At 38.6% G+C, this 22,167-nt stretch overlaps 1 protein-coding gene across 7 annotated transcripts in view; it reads left to right on the top strand.

Annotated features, from left to right (window-relative positions):
* The window catches only part of CNTNAP4 (contactin associated protein like 4), a 259,157-nt gene that overhangs the window by 200,958 nt on the left and 36,032 nt on the right, over positions 1–22,167 (top strand). For all 7 annotated transcript variants that reach the window (XM_029204811.1, XM_029204816.1, XM_029204835.1 and 4 more), the window contains 3 exons: positions 2,609–2,806; positions 7,071–7,227; positions 11,636–11,763. In XM_029204811.1, the coding sequence (XP_029060644.1) occupies positions 2,609–2,806; positions 7,071–7,227; positions 11,636–11,763 (483 nt within the window). The remainder of the gene's footprint in view (positions 1–2,608; positions 2,807–7,070; positions 7,228–11,635; positions 11,764–22,167) is intronic.

The raw sequence follows: 22,167 nt of genomic DNA, 5'->3' as shown, positions 1-22,167 counted from the left end.
TAACACAATCACGTCCAAAAGAACAGTATAATAGTTTGCAGACGTTCCTCTATTAGTAAAGCACATGCGATTTGGAGCATGGATGCTGGGCTCTCATTCCCATTGCTCAGAATCCATTGTGATGCTTTCATTGTCTCTGCTTTGCCCTGGACATCTTGATTATCTGATAAGCACGGCATCCCAGGTAACTTCCTCCTTTGTAGCGCTTTATAACTAGAAAATGAAATCACTTACAGAAACTATCATATGGAAATTTTAGAATTTCAAAAGGAAACATTTCTATGAGCAGCCCTTTAACAGCTGTCATGCACTATGGCCTTGGATTTCTTACAATACCTTAAGAGACCTTACAAGAACACAGTGTGTTCTTCATGACCCAGTGGATGCTAAGCGATAGGGAAGTCCCTCTCAGGGTGACCCAAAAAGCAAAGAGACAAAGGTTTCAAGGAGGTTTATTGTCCTGCTCTTTCAGCAGCTACTCAGCCGGAGATGAGCTGCTTCATGCACGCCGTTGATTCCCCACAAGAAAAGATGAATCATTCTGCTGAATAATAAAAGCAGAGTCCAACAGAGGCTAGGCTAACAGATTTGCCTGGTTAATAATCTTAAATTTCTAATAGTCAAGATTGTGTGGCTAAAATGATAGAATTTCAGACTTAATATATTGCCCCCTATATTCTGCCCTTTTTTTTTTTTTTTTTTCCAAATTTGGAAATGGAGGCTGAGATTTCGCCTGACTTTCTTAAGGGCACAGACACATGGCAGATCTGCAGCTCAGGTCTCCTGGTGATCTCTCCACTGTACTGCTGTCTGGTCATCCATAATTAATTTAATGAGCTTATATATCATGTCCTCTTTAAGGAAAATAATTTACTGTTAAAGCGCTTTGGTGAGCTGAAATGCAAGGTGGAAATAAAAGTAACAGCTATTGTTTCAGAGGAAAATAATGATCCACGCGTGGAGGGGAGTAAGGCTGTCAAATTTGCCTCCTGTCTCATTTACTTAACAGAACTCTCTACTCAAAATTCTGATGACCAGGAGACGGGTGGGACTGAAATTTCTTGTTCTGATTGTGTTGGTCCATGTGAATGTATTAGCTAAAAAGAGGCTGGCGGGGATTTCTACCTACTCTTTTCCTCCAATTTGGAATATTCTTCTTAATACAGAAGAGTTATGTGATTTAACAGCACATTAATAGCAGAGTTTTGACAACTTCCAATCTGTTTCTCACCTATTAAATCGGAGGCCTTTTGATTAATGTGTTCTTGGGTCTGCGTATATCACAGTAAATATAATAAATTTATTGCTGGGAAAGTTGAAGGATAGATACAATATGCCATCTTCTGTTACAAACCTTGTCGGACTTCTGTTTCATCTAAACAGTTTTGGTAATCAGTATGATTGAAATGTTTACAGACATTCAGGTGCTAATAGTGATAGCTCTAGTACCTACTCAAAGATATATTATTTCTTGTGTTAGTTGAGTTGCTGATGCTGTACTGCATGTTCAAAAAAGTAACTTCTGGGGCTTCCCTGGTGGCGCAGTGGTTGAGAGTCCTCCTGCCAATGCAGGGGACACGGGTTCGTGCCCGGTCTGGGAAGATCCCACATGCCGCGGAGCAGCTGGGCCCATGAGCCATGGCCGCTGAGGCTGTGCGTCCGGATCCTGTGCTCCGCAACAGGAGAGGCCACAACAGTGAGAGGCCCGCGTGCCACAAAAAAAAAAAAAAAAAAAAAGTAACTTCCTATTTGCATTGCATAATTATGCACATCACATGATACCAAGATGAATATTTCAGATTTGCTTTTAAAAGAAATAGATGTATTTCTGGTGTAATTTCCTAACATCTGTGTCCGATGAATATATATTTATGTGTGTGTTTGTGTCATAATCATATTATATATAGTTTTGTATCCTGCATTCCCCACTTAAATATTTTGTACATTTTCCCATGTTATGAAAAAATCCTCTATCCAAAACTTGATGTAAAACAGAAATAGATGTACACTCATAATTAAAAATTGTCTGAAGGGAGGTATATATACAGGTCATAAAAATTTGACTTTCTTTTTGCTGGCAGGATACAATAAGACTAGAAAAGTCATTGTTTACGTTATGTCATTTAAAATATTTTACAAATTCAAGGATACATTTTTTTTTCATATTGTAACATCTCTGAATTCAGGGTGCGTTAACAATCAACAATGTTTTACAGTTATAATAGCATCATTTTTTTCTTTCTTGAAGAAAAATAATGACACGTCTTCTAAAAGCAGAATGTCAGATTTGATGAAATGCACCACAAATTTTAATAATCAGTTTTCTTAACATTTTTCACCATGAATATTTTCTGGCTGAATTATATGAAAAAGTAGAATAAAAACGCTGCAAATGCGTGGCAATTGTATAAATTTCAGGGGAAAAAGTCACTTTAGTATAATTTAAAAGTTTTAAGAATCCATTTGTGTTGATTCTACCTCTCAGAGAGGTTTGATGACTAGAAAACTTCGACTCAGATAAAAGGTGATTTTGATTTTCTTTATTTATTTTAACTTTTGCAGACTAGTGATGGTCTCCTCTCTTTCTTCCCCCATTTCTGCATACAAGAAACTGCGTGGACCATCATCCAGCACAATGGCTCCGATGTAACAAGAGTCCGCAGTACCAATCCAGAGAACCCCTATGCTGGATTTTTCGAATACGTGGCCAGCATGGAGCAACTGCAGGCCACAGTTAACCGTGCGGAGCACTGTGAACAGGAGCTGACCTACTACTGCAAGAAGTCACGACTTGTAAATAAGGAAGGTAAGTACATTGGGGCGTTTGTCCCCCTACACACGTCGCACAGTATGTTTTACTTAACCAGCTCCTGCGGAGTTTAAGTCGGCCAAGATGGAGGCCTAGAGCCGCCTAGTGTGTGTGCTCCCTGTGTCTTTAGCAAACGTGTCGCAGTCTGGAAGTCACAGAGATGCTGTTGTCTGAAGAAGAGAACAAGGTCAGTTCACACTGAGCTTTGTTCAAAGCCTTGATTGTCTTTAGAGTCTCTGCCTGCCCTTAATCAGAGAACTGCACAGAAAAGGGCTTTGTTCTGACACTCGATGAATGCGCGGTGTTGATCCCTCATAAAGGGCAAGTGACACATATGGCTGGTTTTTACCATGGAAAAGAGTTAATGAAAATATGAATCCGTTTTCTGAAAGTGGCTATTCTGTGCGACTCTTTCACGGGTTGTTGACAGTTACCCTCTGGGTATAACTGAAAATTAGAACAGTCTGCTGGAAACAGGTTTTTTTTTTTTTTCAGCAGCTCAAAGAGGAATCAGAAAACCATGTTTAACTCTTTCTTTTACTCTACTTTTAATAACCAGTCTCCTCCTAAATTATGGTTCTGGTCTTGTGTTTTCTCCCTTTAGAGCATCTCATTATGTGACAATATCTCGAGTCCCACCAGCTCTGCCTTGGTGCGGGCTTTAATGACCTAATTTATGAAGTTACTGCAAGATCTTTCCTACTGGCCTCTCAGCCGGTCATCAGTCCGTATCTCCTGCCCACCCACTGTATCATCCAAAAGATTAATCTTCATGAAGAGAATTCACCTGTAAGAAACACACTGCTTCCATCACAACACTTTACTGTTTAAGAAGCTCCAGTGCCTTCCTAGCTCTTCTGTCCAGTACGGACTCTTCCGTCTGGACACCTCAGCTGCGTATTCTGGACTCACTTGCCTATGAACCTTCATGCCGCTCCCCAGCACACTGTTTTCTAGCAGCAGTAATCAGGTGTATTTTTCTTCAGTAGTCAGAGAAGATTCTAAGACATCTGCACAATAAAGCTGCTTTGTTCCCTCTCATTTGTCGTCTTAAGAGAGGTTGGCGTTCCAGACAGAATGACAAGAACTTTAAAATGAAATGTGTTTCATATGTGAATATCATGTGTTATGTGGGTCATGCAGAAAAATTTTGAACTCCTGGTATGACCTTTGAATCTTTTGTTTCCAGTTAAGCCCCAATCCTATTTACTTGTCCACCCACTTAATCCAGTCTGATCATTTTCTCCCATATGCCTGAGTTCCACTCCCTCTTCCTCCTTTTCCTCCTCCTTCTTTTTCAGAATGTTCTCATTCAGCCTCTTAACCCCTCCTAACTCTTCTCATCTTGCTGGTATCCCCTCAAATCTTAACCCCCTGAAACCCCAATCCCATCTGAGACTGACCATCAGATAGTTGTGGTGCAAAGAGCATAGGATTTAGAGGTGGGGAGAGAGATCTGGATTCAAGGTCCAGGTCTCTTGTTGATTAGGTACAGAACTTGGATAGAAGAGTCTTTCTCAGTCTTTGTTTTCTCGTTGCTGAATTGGGGCCAATCATACCAACCTCAGGGGGGCGTGGTCGTGGCTGGGTGGCATAACACATACAAAGTGCATGAAGCGAGCTCCTCCCTTCCCAGCTCTCCAGGGCATCGTGGTTATAGGGAACCTACCAGTTCAGTATGCAGCCGATTGTTCATTATTAGTGAATATTGATAATGGAATCTAAAAAAGAAAAATAGGTAAGCAAGTACAGCAGTGTATTCTAAGAAGAATGAGAACCATAATTTTAGAAGGGAAAATGAATGTGATGGAACAAAATGAACTGAGTTGCTTAACTAGAGAAGAAAGGAAAGGAAAGACAATCATCAAAATCACAAATGAGTCAAACTCTAAAAGAACCAGAACACGGAATCCCCAAGAATGTTAGTGAGCGAGCACCACACGAAGTCAGGGAGACAACAAGGAGTGTGAAGGACTCCCAGGTGTTTGGCAACCACTAGTAAAGAGAGTAGTAAACTCTAGAAGGCTGTAGAACAGATGATAAAGATAACTGTTAAATACACAGATTTTCCTCGGGTCTGTGACGCTAGAATTCATGTAGAATGGATTTGAGGTGGAAAAGAGGGAACTATTTGGATTTGGAGGTCACAGTAAGAAATGTATGGGGAAGATCAGGAAGGTGGTGTCAGACAAGTTAAATTTAAAGTTTCAGATCTTGAGAATATAGCAGCTTCAAGTAATAATGGTGCCATAATTGTGGATGAATAAAGTTAAATGTATATGAAAATGTTTCCGGCAACCTGTGGGTCTGCAGCTCAGCACACTGGAAGGATGTTCAGTATGAATACTCAAGCCATTTGGGATTTTAACTCTGAGAATAGAAATGATCTACCATGATCTCTGATACTTTATCATTTTAATTTCAACTTTAAAATTTTTTCATGCTTTTCTTAATTCTTCCTTATACTTATGTAAATTCTTTAGGACACTTCAAAAAGTCTTGGAGGAAACTGAAGGTATTTGGTATCTTTAAAACATTAAGTGGTTTCTATTTGTAGGGAAAATAGCAAATTTATTTACTTATTTATTTTTGGCTGTGTCGGGTCTTAGTTGCAGCACGCTGGATCTTTGTTGAGGCACGCGGGATCTTTCGTTGCGGCGCAGGCTCTTTTGTTGCAGCACACAGGCTTCTCTCTAGTTGTGGTGTGCGGGTTTTCTCTCTCTAGTTGTGGCACGCAGGCTCCAGGGCTCCTGGGCTCTGTAGCTGTGGTGTGGGTTTCAGAGTGTGTGGGCTCTGTAGTTTGCGGCACACAAGGCTCTCTAGTTGAGGCACACGAGCTCAATAGTTGTGGCGTGCAGGCTTAGTTGCCCCACAGTATGTGGAATCTTAGTTCCCTGACCAGGGATCGAACCCGCGTCCCCTGCATCAGAAGGTGGATTCTTTACCACTGGACCACCAGGGAAGTGCCAGGGAGATAGCAAATTTAGATGCGAAAATATTATTCAGTATTTAGGAATAATGATTTATTTTTTAAATCTATGAACACATAACGTTTTAAGCAGTATGTTGAAATAAATCTACTAAATGCTTCAAGCAGGTTTCGCCTTCAGTTGATCAGTTAATCATGCAATTAAAGAAGATGAAGATTCTTGATATTAATTAATGCATAACACAAGCTTCCAACAACTCCTTGTTTTCCCGGCATAGTGGACAGGAATGTATAGTAACGCTGGGAGAGAGGTTGTTTGCATCAGCACAGGTCCAATTTAATAATAAGTTTTTATGAGGTTTGGCATTTGTAAGTAAGGGAGAAATTAGTAAAAGTAGGGCTAATGGCAGCAACTTAAAAGGTTTGTAAGTCAATGGAAAAATGATCAAGCACCTTTGAGGAGCTGACTGATTTGATGTCACCTTCTTCTCATGCCGTGATTCTCAAGTGACTGTGAGTTTTCCTCTCTAACTTGTTGTTTCCCTAAGACAGATTGCCTGCATGCTGCATCTAAATGTTATGTCTATTCTTTGCTCTAGTTCCTTGGCATCATGTTTAGTCTTAGCTCTGTGAAGGAGCTGGTCGCTGAACATTCCTCATAGAGATAAATGCATTTGGTTAAGGGAAACTTTGTTTTTGAGTGGAGTATCTGCTTCAGGCGTAAAGATCTCTCAGTGTTATTTCTGTAGTCTTCAAATAAGTAGCCAAGCCAGTAAATGGAAGAAAAAATGTACACTTTCAAACATATCTTAAATCATAACAAGGGAATGCTGTAATATGCCTAATGTTTAATAAACACCTAGTTTATTTTTAGCCAATAAATATATTGAGATAAATCACTAACTTTACATAGCATTTCATAATGTTTTAATGGGCATTTCATGATCTCAAATCAATTTTGTTTCTCATATGTTAATTACTGTGGTTTATAATTTGATGCCTTCTTGTTTCGAAAAATTATTTTTAACAAAATTACATGTGTGATCTGCTCTCAATACATTTATTTTTACTATTATGCCTGAATTAAATAGGAACTGCTGGTTTCTTTTCTACTCAAAGAAAAATATATCAATCACTTAAGCTTAAATAATGAAATATTTTTTTAAAAACTTTCTTAAGGAAATGCCATCAATTACAGTGTTGGGAATATCACTACATCAAATCAATCTTTCTCCGTTTATTCTTTTTAATGACTTGGGAAGGAGGGAATTATACTGGATGGAAGGGTTGGGGTATAGAACAGATGTCACATTTCTCACCTTTGTCTTTCAGATGGAACCCCTCTGAGCTGGTGGGTTGGAAGAACCAATGAAACACAAACTTACTGGGGAGGTTCTTTACCTGATCCTCAAAAATGTACTTGTGGATTAGAGGGGAACTGCATTGATTCTCAGTATTACTGCAACTGTGATGCTGACCGGAATGAATGGTGATTTCCATATGATTTCCTTATGCAAAATCAAGTTTATTATTTTTTTAAATGAGTCACTCAAAACATATATAAGTAGGCAGATACTAAACGAGGTAGTACAGTGAAGAAATTAAAGGTACGTTTTGATGAAATGTATTACAATCTGAATTCTAAATGGTAAGATCACTATCTTTTTATTTGAATTTTTTGGTAATGGATCATGAGTCATACACCTTTTATTTCTGTAATATGATGAAACAGAGGCATCTGTTTCATGTCTGCTTTTCATTTTAATTCAATTATTCTCTTTAAAATTAAGTATAATTAAGAATTATATTATTCTCAAAATATATTTACAGCCTTTAATTACTAACACATCTCTTCAATAATCTGCCTATAAAACCTTTAAATATATAAACTTAGAATTTCCCACAATTATTTAAACGTGTAGCTGTTTTATTTTCTTAAAGGATACACTATGCTATGAAAAACTAATATTCCATTTATCATATTTTGAAAAAGGAAATCTATAATATTTAGGGATTTGAAAATCGAGCTTGAAATATCCCATTTATTCATTTGACATTACATTTATTCATTTGTCAAACATCAAAGACTGTTATATCAAAAACCAGATTATTTTAGAATACCCTAAAGGAGGCCTCTATATGGAGTCATTGATTATACTCTTATTGTTATATGTTCAGTATGAAGAATATTGTCTCTCTTACTGAAGATTTTTCAAAATTTCTACTCCTTTGGGAGATACTTTCTTTTTTTTTTCTCGCTGCCTTCACAGAAAATGCCCACACAGTCATAACGTATTTTTAAATGTGAATTAAAAAAATTTTAAACTAATCTAATCACCAATAACTCTCCAATGTCTGCATGACATTTTATTCATCAAAAATAATTTTTAAAAATAAGACTTTGAAATTTTTCATATTAAATTCTGCTTATGCTTAAGTAGCTTGCATAGAACTAACCTAACCCCAGATAACATTTGTAATCCCAGGAAAACTATTTATTAAAAACACCTACTTGTAGCAAGTGGAGAATAACCAAATGTAGGCAGAAACTACCAGGGTTGGGAGCCTTCAAACCTTAAAAGAAGGGAACTTAAGTGGGTGAGATTTATGTTTATGTGCCTTTTCCTTGGGGCTACTCACCAGACCACCTACCATGGAGTGGCTAGAACTCAAAGAGAATACTAGATTTTTTTTGGCAGGGGATATCAGAGGAAAGTTCAGAGCAGCCAGAATGACTAGAAATTGATTTCTGGACATGTCAGAAAGGAGAAAACCACTTAAGGGGAGACCACTATATCAACTCCTCTCAGACCCCTGACCCTTGAGCTGCACATGCACAGGGGAGATTTCTAGGAACCAAGCAGAGAGATGCAGCTGGGAAAGTGAACAAGCCACACAGGAATTTCAGCAGCAACCACCAGAGGAGAGAGAGAATTTAGAGCTTAAGTCTCATTAATTGAGATGGGCTTTGTAAAGCCCTCAGCTTTCCATAGAAATGACAGAAGGTCCACTGCCTTTACAGCAAAGACGATGTCCGAGAACTGAGTATGATTGAAAACTACAAGTGAAACTGACACAGGCCCACCCTGATGAAGTAAAACCTCCATTATTGTGACAAGGTTGTGATTTAACTGCTTGTGAAAACAAAAGAAGTCTTCAGAGAATGATAACAGAATCCAGAGTCTCTACAATGTATCACCCATAATATCCAAAATATTATAACAATTATTGCTTATTCCAAAAGAGAGTAGACTTTGATCCAAAGTCAAGAAAATAAAAGTACCATTAGGAACAGGCCCTGGGACACAGGTGTTTGATCAGCAGGCAAAAACTTTAAAGCAACTGTTAAAAAACGTATGAAGAATTGAAGGTAAAAATAATCACAAATGAACAAAGGGTATTCTAAGCAGATAAATGAGAACTTTATTAAAGAAGCAAATGTAGGGACTTCTCTTGTGGTGCAGTGGTTAAGAACCTGCCTGCCAACGCAGGGGACATGGGTTCGATCCCTGGTCTGGGAAGATCCCTCATGCCACAGAGCTCCCGAGCCCGCACACCACAACTACTGAAGCCTGCGCGCTCTAAGGCCCATGTGCCACACGTACTGAGCCCCTGTGCTGCAACCACTGAAGCCCATGTACCTAGAGCCCATGCTCCACAACAAGAGAAGTCACCACAGTGAGAAGCCCGCGCACTGCTACGGAGTGTAGCCCCTGCTCACTGCAACTAGAGAAAGCCCGCGCACAGCAACAAAGACTCAACGCTGCCAAAAAAAGAAGAAAAGAAAAGAAAAAACGAAGCAAATGTAGATTTTAGAACAGAAAAGTACAACATCATCAGAAGTAAAATATTCACTGGATAGACTTCAGCTCTTATGGGAAATAGCAAAAGGAATCTTCAGTAAACCTGAAGGTACATAAGTAGAAATCATTCAGTCTGAAGAACACAGGAAAAAAAAAAAAGATTGAAAGAAACATTGACAGACCCTTTGTGGCTTGTGGGAAAATATCAATGATTTACCGGGCAAGAAATTGGAGTCCCAGAAGGGCAGGAAATAAAATGAGGCTATTTATTTATTTATTTATTTATGTATGTATGTATGTATGTATGTATGTATGTGATGAAACTATGGCTGAAAATTTCTCAGATTTGCTTAATAAATATCTCTGGAAGCAAGCCCCCAAGATGGCCCCCGATTTTCCACACTGCCTGTTGTTCACACCATTGTGTAACTTCCTTCTCTTGTATGTCGCATGGACCTTGTGACTTGCTTTTAAGAACAGAATATGGTAAAGGTGATGAGATGTCACTTCAGAGGTTGGGTTACAGAAGACTGTGACTTCTGACTTGCTCAAAATTCTCTGCGTCTTCTAGCCTTCTTGCTTCAATATAGCAATCTGCCATGTCGTGAGCTCTCGTGGACAAAGAATTGAGGGTAGCCTTCAACCAACAGCCAGTGAATAACTGAGGCTGTCAGTCCAACAGCCAGCAAGGAGTAGAGTACTGCCAGCAGCCACAGGGTGAGCTTGGAAACAGAGCCTTCCCCACTCAAGTACTGAGCTGATTGCAGTCCTTGCCAACACTTTGAGTATAGCCTTGGGAGAGACCCTGAGACAGAGGATCATAAATCAGAAGAATCATAGACCGTAAAACGTCGTGTTTTAAGTCACTGCGTTTTGGGATAATTTGTTATGCCATAGTAGATAACTAGTACAACTTCAGTGTATGGATTCCAGAAACTCAGAAGATCTCAAGCAGAATAAAAACCAGAGAAAAACACACCTGGGTTTGTTGTTCACGTTGCCAAAAACCCGTGATAAAGATGAATGTTTTCAAAGTAGCCAGTTTGGGTGAATCTGGTAGAAGACATTCCATACAGGGGGATAAGGATACAAATGAAGGCTGACCTCTCATCAGGAGCACAGGTCAGAAGACAATGGAATGATACCTTTAGTGTGCTGGAAGAGGAAGCACTGTCAACCCAGAATTCTCTACAGGACGAAAATACATTTCACAAATGAAAGTAAAATAAATTCCTGTTCAGATTAAACAAATGCTGAGAGAATCTGTTGTCAACACAACTGTACCGTAAGAAATACTGATGGAAATTCTTCAGGTTAAACAGAACTAACACCGGATTAAAACACAGATCTTCAGGAAGGAATGAGGGGCACTGGAAATCATGAATATGTCAGTAAATGTAAAAGCCAGTGTTTAAATTTTTCTCTTGATTAGGTAAATTAAATTATAAAGTTTATAACATCTGGATTTAAAATATATTATTACAACCGTAGCACAAAGAACAGGTGTTTATGTAGGGAAGGATGTTAAAAATTATCCAATGGTAGGCTTCTGACATTTTATATTAAGTAATACAACATAAAATATAAGTAGACTGTGATGGATTAAGGATGCGTCTTATAATCTATAAAGAAAATACTAAAATACAATAAACAGTCATATAGCTAAAGGGTGAGTAAAAAAGTAAAATCGAATGCAAAACAATATGAAGTAAACCAAGAAGAGGCATGAAAGGGGGAGCAAAAATACAAGATATCCTGTGGGAAAAAAATAAGAAACAAATACCAAAACGGTATAGATCTGGAAACACACTACCAATTATTACACTAAATGGCAGTGGATTAACCATCTCATTTAAAAGGTAGAAAATGGCCAACAGAGTTTAAAAATCACCAACTATATTCCGTCTGCAAGGGACACTAAAATGTTGCCATATTCTTCCATTCTCAGTTGAGTAATTTGATCCTGACTCTTCTGTGTGTGCAAATTTAGCTCAGAACATCTTGGCTTTGAAATGCAATAAGGACTATTGTTTACTTTATAATTATGTTCATCAGAATAATTTTAAGAATCTTGCTGTTGTTACTGTTTTTTAGGACCAATGACACTGGATTCCTTTCTTACAAAGAACATCTGCCGGTAACTAAGATTGTGATCACAGACACCGGTCGACCACATTCAGCAGCAGCCTATAAACTAGGGCCTCTGCTCTGCCGGGGAGACAGTAAGTGGTGGCGACGTGCCATAAACATGTCTGAGGAAAGTGATGTCACTTGAGAACCATGTTTCTATCTTATAATAATTAATCAGACTTCTCTTGTGAAAACTCATAAGCAGTGTCTGAAATCATTCCTATAGTCAATCAACAAAGCGCCCCTTATAGAATGCAAAGCCCGGGAATAAATGCTGTTACAGCAAACCTTGTTACGAGTCCAAGAGAAAGAAACCACAAAGCATTTCTATTTGATTGGTTCATAAACTCATTCCATCATTCCTAAATGTCTGCATGCCATTGTCTATAAAGGAAGGCCTCAGTGCTACATAAAATTATCAAGAATGTATGGTGAGTTTTATACTGTTGGGCTTGGGGTGAAATTAGAACATCAGTAGAATCTAATGTTAGTTTAATCAAACACATTTCAACTTTTAATCTCATTTTTTTTTCCAGTTTGTGTGTGTGTGTTTTTAGTCTAAATCAGTGGTACCTGCTGTTTTGTATATTCAATGTATTAACACTCTAAACTGGAATTTTTTAGTTAAAATATAGTTTCATAGAAAATACATATTTTCAGCAGGGAATGAAATTAGCATACATATCCATTTATAACCTCTCTGAAGTCAGCTAGGTTAGAGACTGATGCGTCAATTATTTTTGCTTTTAGTTATTTCCAGAACTTAAAATGCAAATAGAAGAAATATTTATTTACCTTAAAAGTATATCCTAGGGCTTCCCTGGTGGTGCAGTGGTTGAGAGTCTGCCTGCCGATGCAGGGGACACGGGTTCGTGTCCAGGAAGATCCCACATGCCGCGGAGCGGCTAGGCCCGTGAGCCATGGCCGCTGAGCCTGCGCGTCCGGAGCCTGTGCTCTGCAACGGGAGAGGCCACAACAGTGAGAGGCCCGCGTACCGCAAAAAAAAAAAAAAAAAAAAAAAAAAAAGGCGGTCTGCCATTATACCTACCATCCCTAATCTTTATCACCTCTACTTCCTGTTCTGCCAGTAGGCCTTAAACAGCCACTTAAAGATGACATAGGATATTTCGTGCAGAGAAAAGTTATGTGCAAAGAGATGAGATTGTAAACGCAGGATGCATCCTGAGGAATGCGATGATTTTGCGTGACTATAGAGAAATTGTTCGGTACATCACATGCACTCTTCACTGCTGGCTCTGATCTTAACCCTTCAGGGGCTCAGGCCGGCTTCCTCCATTTGCCACCATCCCTGGGGAATTGTTCTGCTTTGACTAAGGTCACTCCCAACTCTGTCCCTTAGGGGTTCTTTCTTTCAGACTTCCTGTCATGAACTTAAGCACACAGCATCTTTTCCCTTAGGGCAGTGACTCTCCATCCAAGGTGATTTTGCTCCCTCAGGGGACATTTGGCAATATCTGGAGACAGTTTTGGCTGTCACAACTGTGAGGGGTTTTATGCTACTGGCATCTAAAGGGAGAGGCGAGAAATGCTGTAAATATCCTACAGTGCACAAGACAGCCCTCCACCACAAAGAATTATCTTGTCCAAAAGGCCCATAGTCTTAAGGCTGAGAAACTACAGCATTAAACTTTTGTGACCACGGAGATGCAGAAGGAGGCTGGCAATATCAGGAATGAGGATTTACAAATACTGTAAGGATTTAGAGACCTGCTGATTAATATCTGACTTATTAATGAAACAATCACTGAGAGCTTTCCTTGGCCTTCTTGTCCCCCATATCTACTTTAGTGTTGAGGCTCATCGCCACATAAGGTCATAGAGCATTTTCTGCATAAAGGGCCCTTTTTAAAAACTTTCTCAGTCTGAAGAATGATGGTGGCAGAGTAATGAATGCCCCCGTTTTCTCTGTATGGGCAGACTGTATCTCTGAGGGTGCAATGCCCTAGACACAGTTTTTTTCCTTCCCAAGTGAGATACACTGGGCAGATGTAGGGCTTCTAGATATGGGATCATGCACAGTGGGCCTTATAAGCAGAGGAAAGATATGTGGATGTTATCCTGAAGGCGTTAGGATTGGAACACTAGTTAGGCCTGGGATAATTTAAGACTTAGCTTAATTCTTATGACCCAACTGAAAGCATGGAAATCAGTTACAGACCTAAAGACAGGAAGGTGACCTTTGACGTAAGACAAGGAAAATGATGAAGGCTTGAACTAGGCAATAGTTGTCATGGGGCTTAAATAAGGGGCTCAATTAGGGAGGTAAGTTCAGCATGATTTGGACGGGAGTGAGGGTGAAAAGCTGTGAGGATGATCTCCAGCCTCCTGACTTGAGTAAAGCAGGTAGCACCGTTTGTTGAGACAATAAGAATGCTAGTACCCTTCATTGAGACACAGAATTTTTAGATTTTCTTTGAACAGAAAAATGGAAAGATGAAAATAAAAAAATGATACTTTGGATTTATCACACAAACCAGAGATGTTGAAAATTTCATATCTAGCCATATTTTTCTAGGAAAGAAGACAGAAGCCTTGAGAAAGCAGGACAAATAAACAAAAATGAGTGAGACCTACAGGTACCAGATATGAACTTGCTCCTAACTCCAAGTCTTTCTTTTCATTGTTTTAAATGTAGATGGGTATAAAATTTTGTGTTACCACTGCTATTATTGCTTAATGTCAGAAGTCATAGATAATATCGTTAGGTGTTTTACCAAAAGCACAAAAGATATGAATGACAAAGTTCCCTTTAAAGTTGTGCTGCAGATATAAAACTTAGTAAATATTGTTGACCTTAAAGAATTTCTTTATTTATGAATATGGAAATACATTTTTTGAAAAATATGTGAAAAGTAAACGGCAGAATTCAGCATCCTACTTATGATAAAAACTAAGCAAACTACGAACTTAAAAAAACTTTCTCAGTGTTTCAAAAGGCATCTGTGAAAATCTGAAAATATGACTATTTATCCTGAATAGTCACAGACTTAATGCTTCCTCTCTAAAATCAGGATCAAGACAAGGATCTGTTCTCACCTCTCCTATTCAATATCATACTGTTGGTCCTAGCACATGTAGTATGTCAAGAAAAGGAATTTGAGTCATACAGATCAGAAAGGAAGAAATAAAATGTCTCTATTTGCTAAAGACATGGTTTTCTAGGTAGAAAATTCTTAAGAATTTGTAAAAAAAATAAGTGAGTTTAGCAAGATTACAGGATGCAAGGTCAATATGCAAAAAATAAATTATATCTCTATATGCTAATAATGAAAAACTTTAAATTGAAAATTTAAAAGTACCTTTTAGAGCAGCACCAAAAAAAATGAAATAATTTGGTATAAACATAACAAAAATACATAACATTTATGAGAAATAATTAAAGAACTAAATAAAAATGTAATACTCATAGATGGAAAGATTTGATTTTGTTAAGATGTCAATTTTCCCCAAATTGATGTACAGATTTAATACACTCTCAATCAAAATCCAGCAGGCATTTTTTTTTTTTTTTTTTGCAGAAATTGGCAAGCTTATTCTAAAATGTATAGGGGGAAGCAAAGAAACTAGATTGGCTGAAACGTTTTGAATAATAAAAACAAAATTGGAGACTTAGCTATCTGATTTTAAGGCTTGTTGCAAAACTACACAATTCAAATCAGTATACATTGATATCGAGATAGACAAATCAATTAATGGAGTAGAATAGGTATATGTATACACACACACATACATATGCACATAAGGCAACTCAAGGGAGAAAGAATAGTCCTCTTCAAGAAACAGTGCTGGAACAATTAGAATCCATTTGCAAAAACAAAAACAATAAAAGAATTTCATCCCATACTTCAAACTGCATATAAAAATTAACTCAATCACAAACTTAAATGTATACCCACAAACTATAAAACTTCTCTAAGGAAATATAGAAGAAAATCATAGTGACCTTGGGTTAGGCACAGATTTCTTAGATGCAACATCAATAACATGATCCATAAATTTTTTTAATGATAAGTTGGGTTTCACCAAAATTAAAAACTGCTTTTAAAATGACATTGGGATTGAGATTGGTATTGACATATACACACTACTATATATAAAATAGATAACTAATAAGAACCTACTGTGTAGCACAAGGAACTCTACTCAATATTCTGTAATGACCTACATGGGAAACAAATCTAAAAAAGAGTGGATATATGTATATGTATAACTGATTCACTTTGCGACACAGCAGAAATTAACACAACATTGTAAATCAACTATACTCCAGTATAACTTAATTTTTTAAAAATGGAAAGAAGAACCACACATGGGGAGAAAATATTTGCAAAGCGCATATCTGATAAAGGCTAGTATCCAGGATATATGAAGAACTTTCTAACAGTGCAATTAAAGAAAAATTCAGATTAACAAATGGGCAAAAGATTTGCACATACATTTTGTCAGATAAAATATACAGATTCCAAATAAACACATAAAAAGGTTTTCAACATCATTAGTCATTAGGGAAATGTACAATAATACCACAAGGAGATACCAATATATAACTATTAGAATGGCTGAAATTGTAAAAGAATAATAAAACAAAGAAACTGACTAGTAAAGATTTTAGTAACATGGGTATTTTCCAGGATACTCCTAGGATCTTACTGAATATGTTTGACTTTTACTAACTTTAGAGACAAAGGGTCAACGGAAAGAATCACGGGAAAACATCTGGGTTTACAGTTAATAGAAAGATTATAACTAGGAGGGCTCGTACATATATTTTCGTTTCTGCTCACTCTCCTGGGAGCAGTGGGACCATCTTCATTTTTGAGGTGCCATCAGAAGTCTTCTAGACCAGGGGTCCCCAACTCACAGGACGCGGACTGATACTGGTCCGCGGCCTGTTAGGAACCGGGCTGCACAGCAGGAGGCGAGCGGCAGGCGCGCGATTGAAGCTTCATCTGCTGCTCCCCATCGCTCCCTATCGCTTGCATTGCCGCCTGAACCGTCCCTACCCCCCACCGGCCATCCGTGGAAGAATTGTCTTCCACGAAACCGGCCCCTGGTGTCAAAAAGGTTGGGGAGCGCTGCTCTAGACCAATAATTCTTCAACTTCAGCATGCATTAAAAATTATTGGAGAGCATGTCAATTGTAGTTGCGTTATCTTCAGAACTCTCCCCTCACACTAAGGAGAAAGCGTACTAGTATTGACCCCCGGGGTTAAATTTTTTTGACATCAATCAGGAGGATACCTACACAGAACTTCCCCTGTTTCTGCAGGTCCTGCAGCACAGAGAAAATTCATCGACCACTGATGGCATCTGGCTCCATTTCCTCTTCGCTTGCTTTCTTTCCTTCATCTGCAACATACCTCCAATCCTTTTACTGAAACCATCCACACTCACATTCACACCCTTCCTACATGAAGCCTTCCATAGGTCTCTAGAGGACTTTACCTACACTTTCAAATAATGTTCAGTAAATTACGAAGATATACTTCTCATACTGGCTTTTAATTATTTCTGAGCCTCCCAAGAGTAGGTCCATTGCTCATTTATTATTGTATTCCTGACATCTAGTACATTACCTGTTACATGAAAGATAATCAGTAAATAGCAGCTTATGAAAGAATGAGAATGATCTATCATACACAGCTCGAGAAACCTATAGCTTGGAGTTACTCGTGAGAGAACAGGAATAAGTTTTTTATTGTATAAGCAATTAAATGATATGCAAATATATACTTTTAATTAAAGGAGTTTATATTTTGAAAGACTTATTCTGAATTTTAAAAATCACAAAGTACAAAGGACGTTTAGTACCATCCTGAGCCATTTCTCATTCATGTACGTGGGCTTGAGGCAGTGAAAGTGCTTTCAAATAAGCACACGATTTTACTTAATACTTTTGATTTTTCACTCTTTTAATAAGACAGTGTTTTTATAAAACTGAAATACTACTTCTTGAAGAAAGAAAAATATCTTATGACTTATTTTGCTTTTTTTTTTTGCGGTACGCGGGCCTCTCACTGCTGTGGCCTCTCCCGTTGTGGAGCACAGGCTCCGGACGCGCAGGCTCAGCAGCCATGGCTCACGGGCCCAGCCGCTCTGCGGCACGTGGGATCTTCCCGGACCGGGGCACGAACCCGTGTCCCCTGCATCGGCAGGCTGACTCTCAACCACTGCGCCACCAGGGAAGCCCTCTAGGTATCTTTTGATGGACTATATTTCATTATGAAGGAATGCTTTATTTTTATTTTTCCCCCAAAGAGTTTGTATGTGCTTTATTCTCAGAATTCTTTCAAATTTGACAAGGTCTATCTGTTACCTTAATGCTTAAAAAAATGTTAGGCTGGCAACATTTTCTTTCAGAAATTTGTGGACAGCGCTCCTGTATCTTCTAGTTTTTAATGTTGCTGTGGGAAATTCTGAGGCCAAACTGACTTTTCCAGCTTGAGGTGATTTGCTTTTTCTGACAGAATAACTTAAGGAATAGTTATCCTTATAGGTCAGTACTTAACAAGGATGCATCTCAGTCTTGTGCGCTGGTATTAATTTTTCCTGAAACAGGCTGTGATGTGGTAAAATGTATACCTGCATTTTATAATCGGTTTAAAGAGTTGTAAGCGTGATCTAAATTTCTGCTCTCAATTTGTTTTTCTGGACAAGGTAGTATTTTTAACTCTTTGGCATTTGAATTTTTCAACCAATTTTATGAAATGTATTTCTTCTCAGTTAATTCGTTGTGTTGAAATTTTGTGTCTCACCAAGGCACCCTCAAAACCTACATGGTTAGAAAAGATTGTTCTAAGTTTCTTTTTCTTAGACTCTTGTCATTGAAATTAGTTTCTTCATTTTGCCTGCATCGACTTGTTCAGCTGTCTGAGAAATCAGAGCTGCCCAGAATGCGTTAAATAATCAAAGGTGCATGTAGGCAATAACTTTGCAGAAGTAATATTCTTAGAACTGGAAAAAGATATTGACTAGTGATTTGGTTAATTTCTCTTCCATTGACAGAGTTCTGTTCCATTTGGCAGACTACATATAAACCATTAAAAAGAATGAGGATCAATTCCATTTTAACAGATAATCATATAATTTTGCAAGCTCCACTATATCTGATAATCCTTCACCATTAATAAATTCTTTTTACGTTAATTCTTATGTTTCATTTTGTTTTCTTTCCTTGGGTTTCCTTTATTTAATTTTCTTAAAGTTTCTCCACCCTTTTAACCCCCTCATCTTCTTGCTTTTCTTCTTTCTCTTCAGTCTCCTCTCTTTACCTTCCTCTTTCTACTTGTTTACCAAAGAATTTGAGTATATTTATGAGATACATATGATACAACCAAGCTGGGTGTGATTACTCTAAGCTTTCTGATTGCTATTATGACAAAGAGAATCTTATAATTTCATTCAACAAATATTTATTGAGCCCATACACTGTACCATGTCTTCCCCATATTGAGACTGACAGGGAGAGAGAGAAACAGCAGTGAACGAAATAGGCAAAAATAAATAGAGAAGAAGGTCTTCATTCTTGGAGCTCAAGTTCTCCTGAGGTGGGGGAGATGGACAACAAATAAGTAATCGGGTGTGACGGACACTCGTAAGTATTGTGAAGGCAGTGCAGCTGAGAGAGGACTGGGGTGGGATTGAGCGTTTAAAATACGATGGTTATTAGGTGCTCACTATGAAGGTGGCATTTGAATAAAAATCTGAGGGAAATAAGAGAGCATGGCATGTGAGTATCTGTGAAAGAGTACCTTACACAGCGGGGAAAGCCAGAGTATCCACGCAGAGATGGGACTGTTGCTGATATGGTCATGGAACAGCAAAATGGCCCGTATGTTCAGAGCAGAGTGTGCAAAGAGGAGAAGGGTATAAGTCAGAGAGGAAACTGGTGGTCAGATCACTGAGGGTTTTGAAAGGTCTTTATTTTTCAACCTGAATGAGAATGGAAAACAGGAGAGAATTTTGGGAGGAGGAGCAGTGTGGTCTAACTTATGCTTTAGTGAGACTGAACAGGGTAGAGCTGATGAGCATATCACCAACAGCTGAGGGATAGTGATGGCTTGGACCATGGGCACAGTGATGATAGTGGTAACGTGTGTATTGTTCAAAAGGAGAAGCAATCACATTTGCTGATGGATTGATGTAGGTTGCAAAAGGAGTAGTCAAGAATGATACCAAGGTGTTTGGTCTCACAGTCAATTAGAGGCATGGAATTGGCACTAACTGAGATGGAGAAGGTTGCTGCTGGGGTCAAGGAGTTGCAGAGGAGTGTTAAGAATTCTGTTTTTGAACATATTAACGCTGAGATGCTCTTAGACATTCACATAGAGATGTGGAGTTGTTAGTTTGAGAGTTCCAGGCTTCAGCTGTATATTTATAAGCCAGCAGCCTATTTAAAGCCATGAAATGGCCTGCAAGAGTTTTTGTGGGTGGAGTAGTATAATGACAGGGCCTTGAGACGTTCCCACACTGATAGGTTGGGGAGTTGAGGAAGAAGAAAGAAAGGAAACTGAGAACGATACCTCTAATGAGAAAGGCAAATGAATGCTGGTATCCTGTACTCCAAATGAAGAGAATATTTCAAAGAGAGGAAAATAATCAATCATTAATTGTTGCTGATAGGTTTAAGTAAGATGTGGGCTGAGAATTGACAAAGGACCGGTATCTAGAGATACTAGACCCCTCAAAAGTCAACAATGAAAAAAGAAGCAGCAGTCCAATTAAAGTATGGATGTTATGAAATGAATTGTTCCCTACCCCCAAAATTCACATGTTGAAGCCCTAACCCCCAATGGGACTGTATTAGGCAGTGGGGTCTTTAAGGAGATAATTTAAGTTAAATGATGTCATAAGCATGGGTCCCTAATCTGATTGGATTCATGTCTTTATAAGAAGACAAAGAGACATCAGAGAGCCCTCTCTCTCTCCACCTGTGCACAGAGGAAAGGCCATGTGAGGACATGGTGAGAATGCAACCATCTGCAAGCCAGGAACGCGATGGGTAAATGACATGAAGAGAGATTTCAACAAGTAGGGAATACAGGTGGCAATTAAACACCTGAAAAAATACTCAAAGTCATTAACCACTGGGCAAACGCATATTAAAACCACAATGAGATATCACTACACACCTTTCAGAATGGCTAAAATTAAAAAAGAAAATAGTGACAACACAAAATTCTGGTAGGTATGTGGAGAAACTGATCACTCATACATGCTGGTGGCAATGTAAAATGATATGGCCACTCTGGGAACTCTTGACAGTTTCATAGAAAACAAGCATGCAACTCTCATACAACTCAGTGATTGTACTCCTTGGCATTTATCCCAGAGAACTGAAAACTTACATTTGTACAAAAACCTGTACGTGGATGTTCATAGCAGCTTTATTTCTAATGGCTGAAAACTGGAAACAACCCAGATGCGTTTCAACAAGTGAATGGTTAAATAAATTGTGGAACATCCATGCCATGGAATACTACTCAGCAGATAAAAGGAATGAACTATTGACATACACAACAAGCTGTGTGAATCTTCAGAGAGTCATTATAAGTGAAATAATTGTCAGTCTCAAAGGCTAATGCCTTTGAGCATTAGCCTTTATTAGTAAATGCCTTTATTTGTAGAGCATTTTTCAAATGACAGTGGAGAACTGATTAGTGGTTGCCAGGGTTAAGGAAGGGTTGAGGGCAGGATGGAAGAGGGTATGGCTTTAAGAGGGAAGCCTAAGGAATACTTGCAGTGATGGAAATGTTCTGCATCTTAACTGTATCAATGCCAGTGCCCTGGTTGTGATATTGTACCACAATTTTGCAAGAAGTTATCATTGTCGGAAACTGGGTAAAGGGTACACAGAAACTTTATTATTTCATACAACTGCATGAAAATCTACAGTTATCTCAAAATAAAAGTTTTCATTAAAGAAACCCATATTTCCAGCTTTTTAAAATGATTAAGTGCTCAGAAAGATTCATTTGACTAGTAAACTATCCCTTGCCTTTGCATTTCTGTATTTCATTTTATTTTATTCACTTTTAAGAAAGGTAGTGTTGGGGGCTTCCCTGGTGGTGCAGTGGTTAAGAACCCGCCTGCCAATGCAGGGGACACGGGTTCGAGCCCTGGTCCGGGAAGATCCCACTATGCCGCGGAGCAACTAAGCCCGTGCGCCACAACTACTGAGCCTGTGCTCTAGAGCCCGTGAGCCACAACTGCTGAGCCCACGTGCCACAACTACTGAAGCCTGCGTGCCTAGAGCCCGTGCTCCGCAACAAGAGAAGCCACCGCAATGAGAAGCCTGCACACCACAGTGAAGAGTAGCCCCCGCTTGCCGCAACTAGAGGAAACCCACTCACAGCAACGAAGACCCAAAGCCGCCAAAAATAAACAAATAAAATTTTTTAAAAATAAAAAAAAAAAGGCAGTGTTACCAAACTCATCAGGTTGTATGCGCTAAATATGTACAGCTTTTCACTTGT

The sequence above is a fragment of the Monodon monoceros genome, unplaced genomic scaffold, assembly GCF_005190385.1.
Source record: "Monodon monoceros isolate NGI ecotype Baffin Bay Population unplaced genomic scaffold, NGI_Narwhal_1 Super_Scaffold_10, whole genome shotgun sequence".
NCBI classification, from domain to species: Eukaryota; Metazoa; Chordata; class Mammalia; order Artiodactyla; family Monodontidae; genus Monodon; species Monodon monoceros.
Note: the sequence above shows the minus strand (reverse complement) of the source record. Positions and strands in the feature narration are given on the sequence as shown.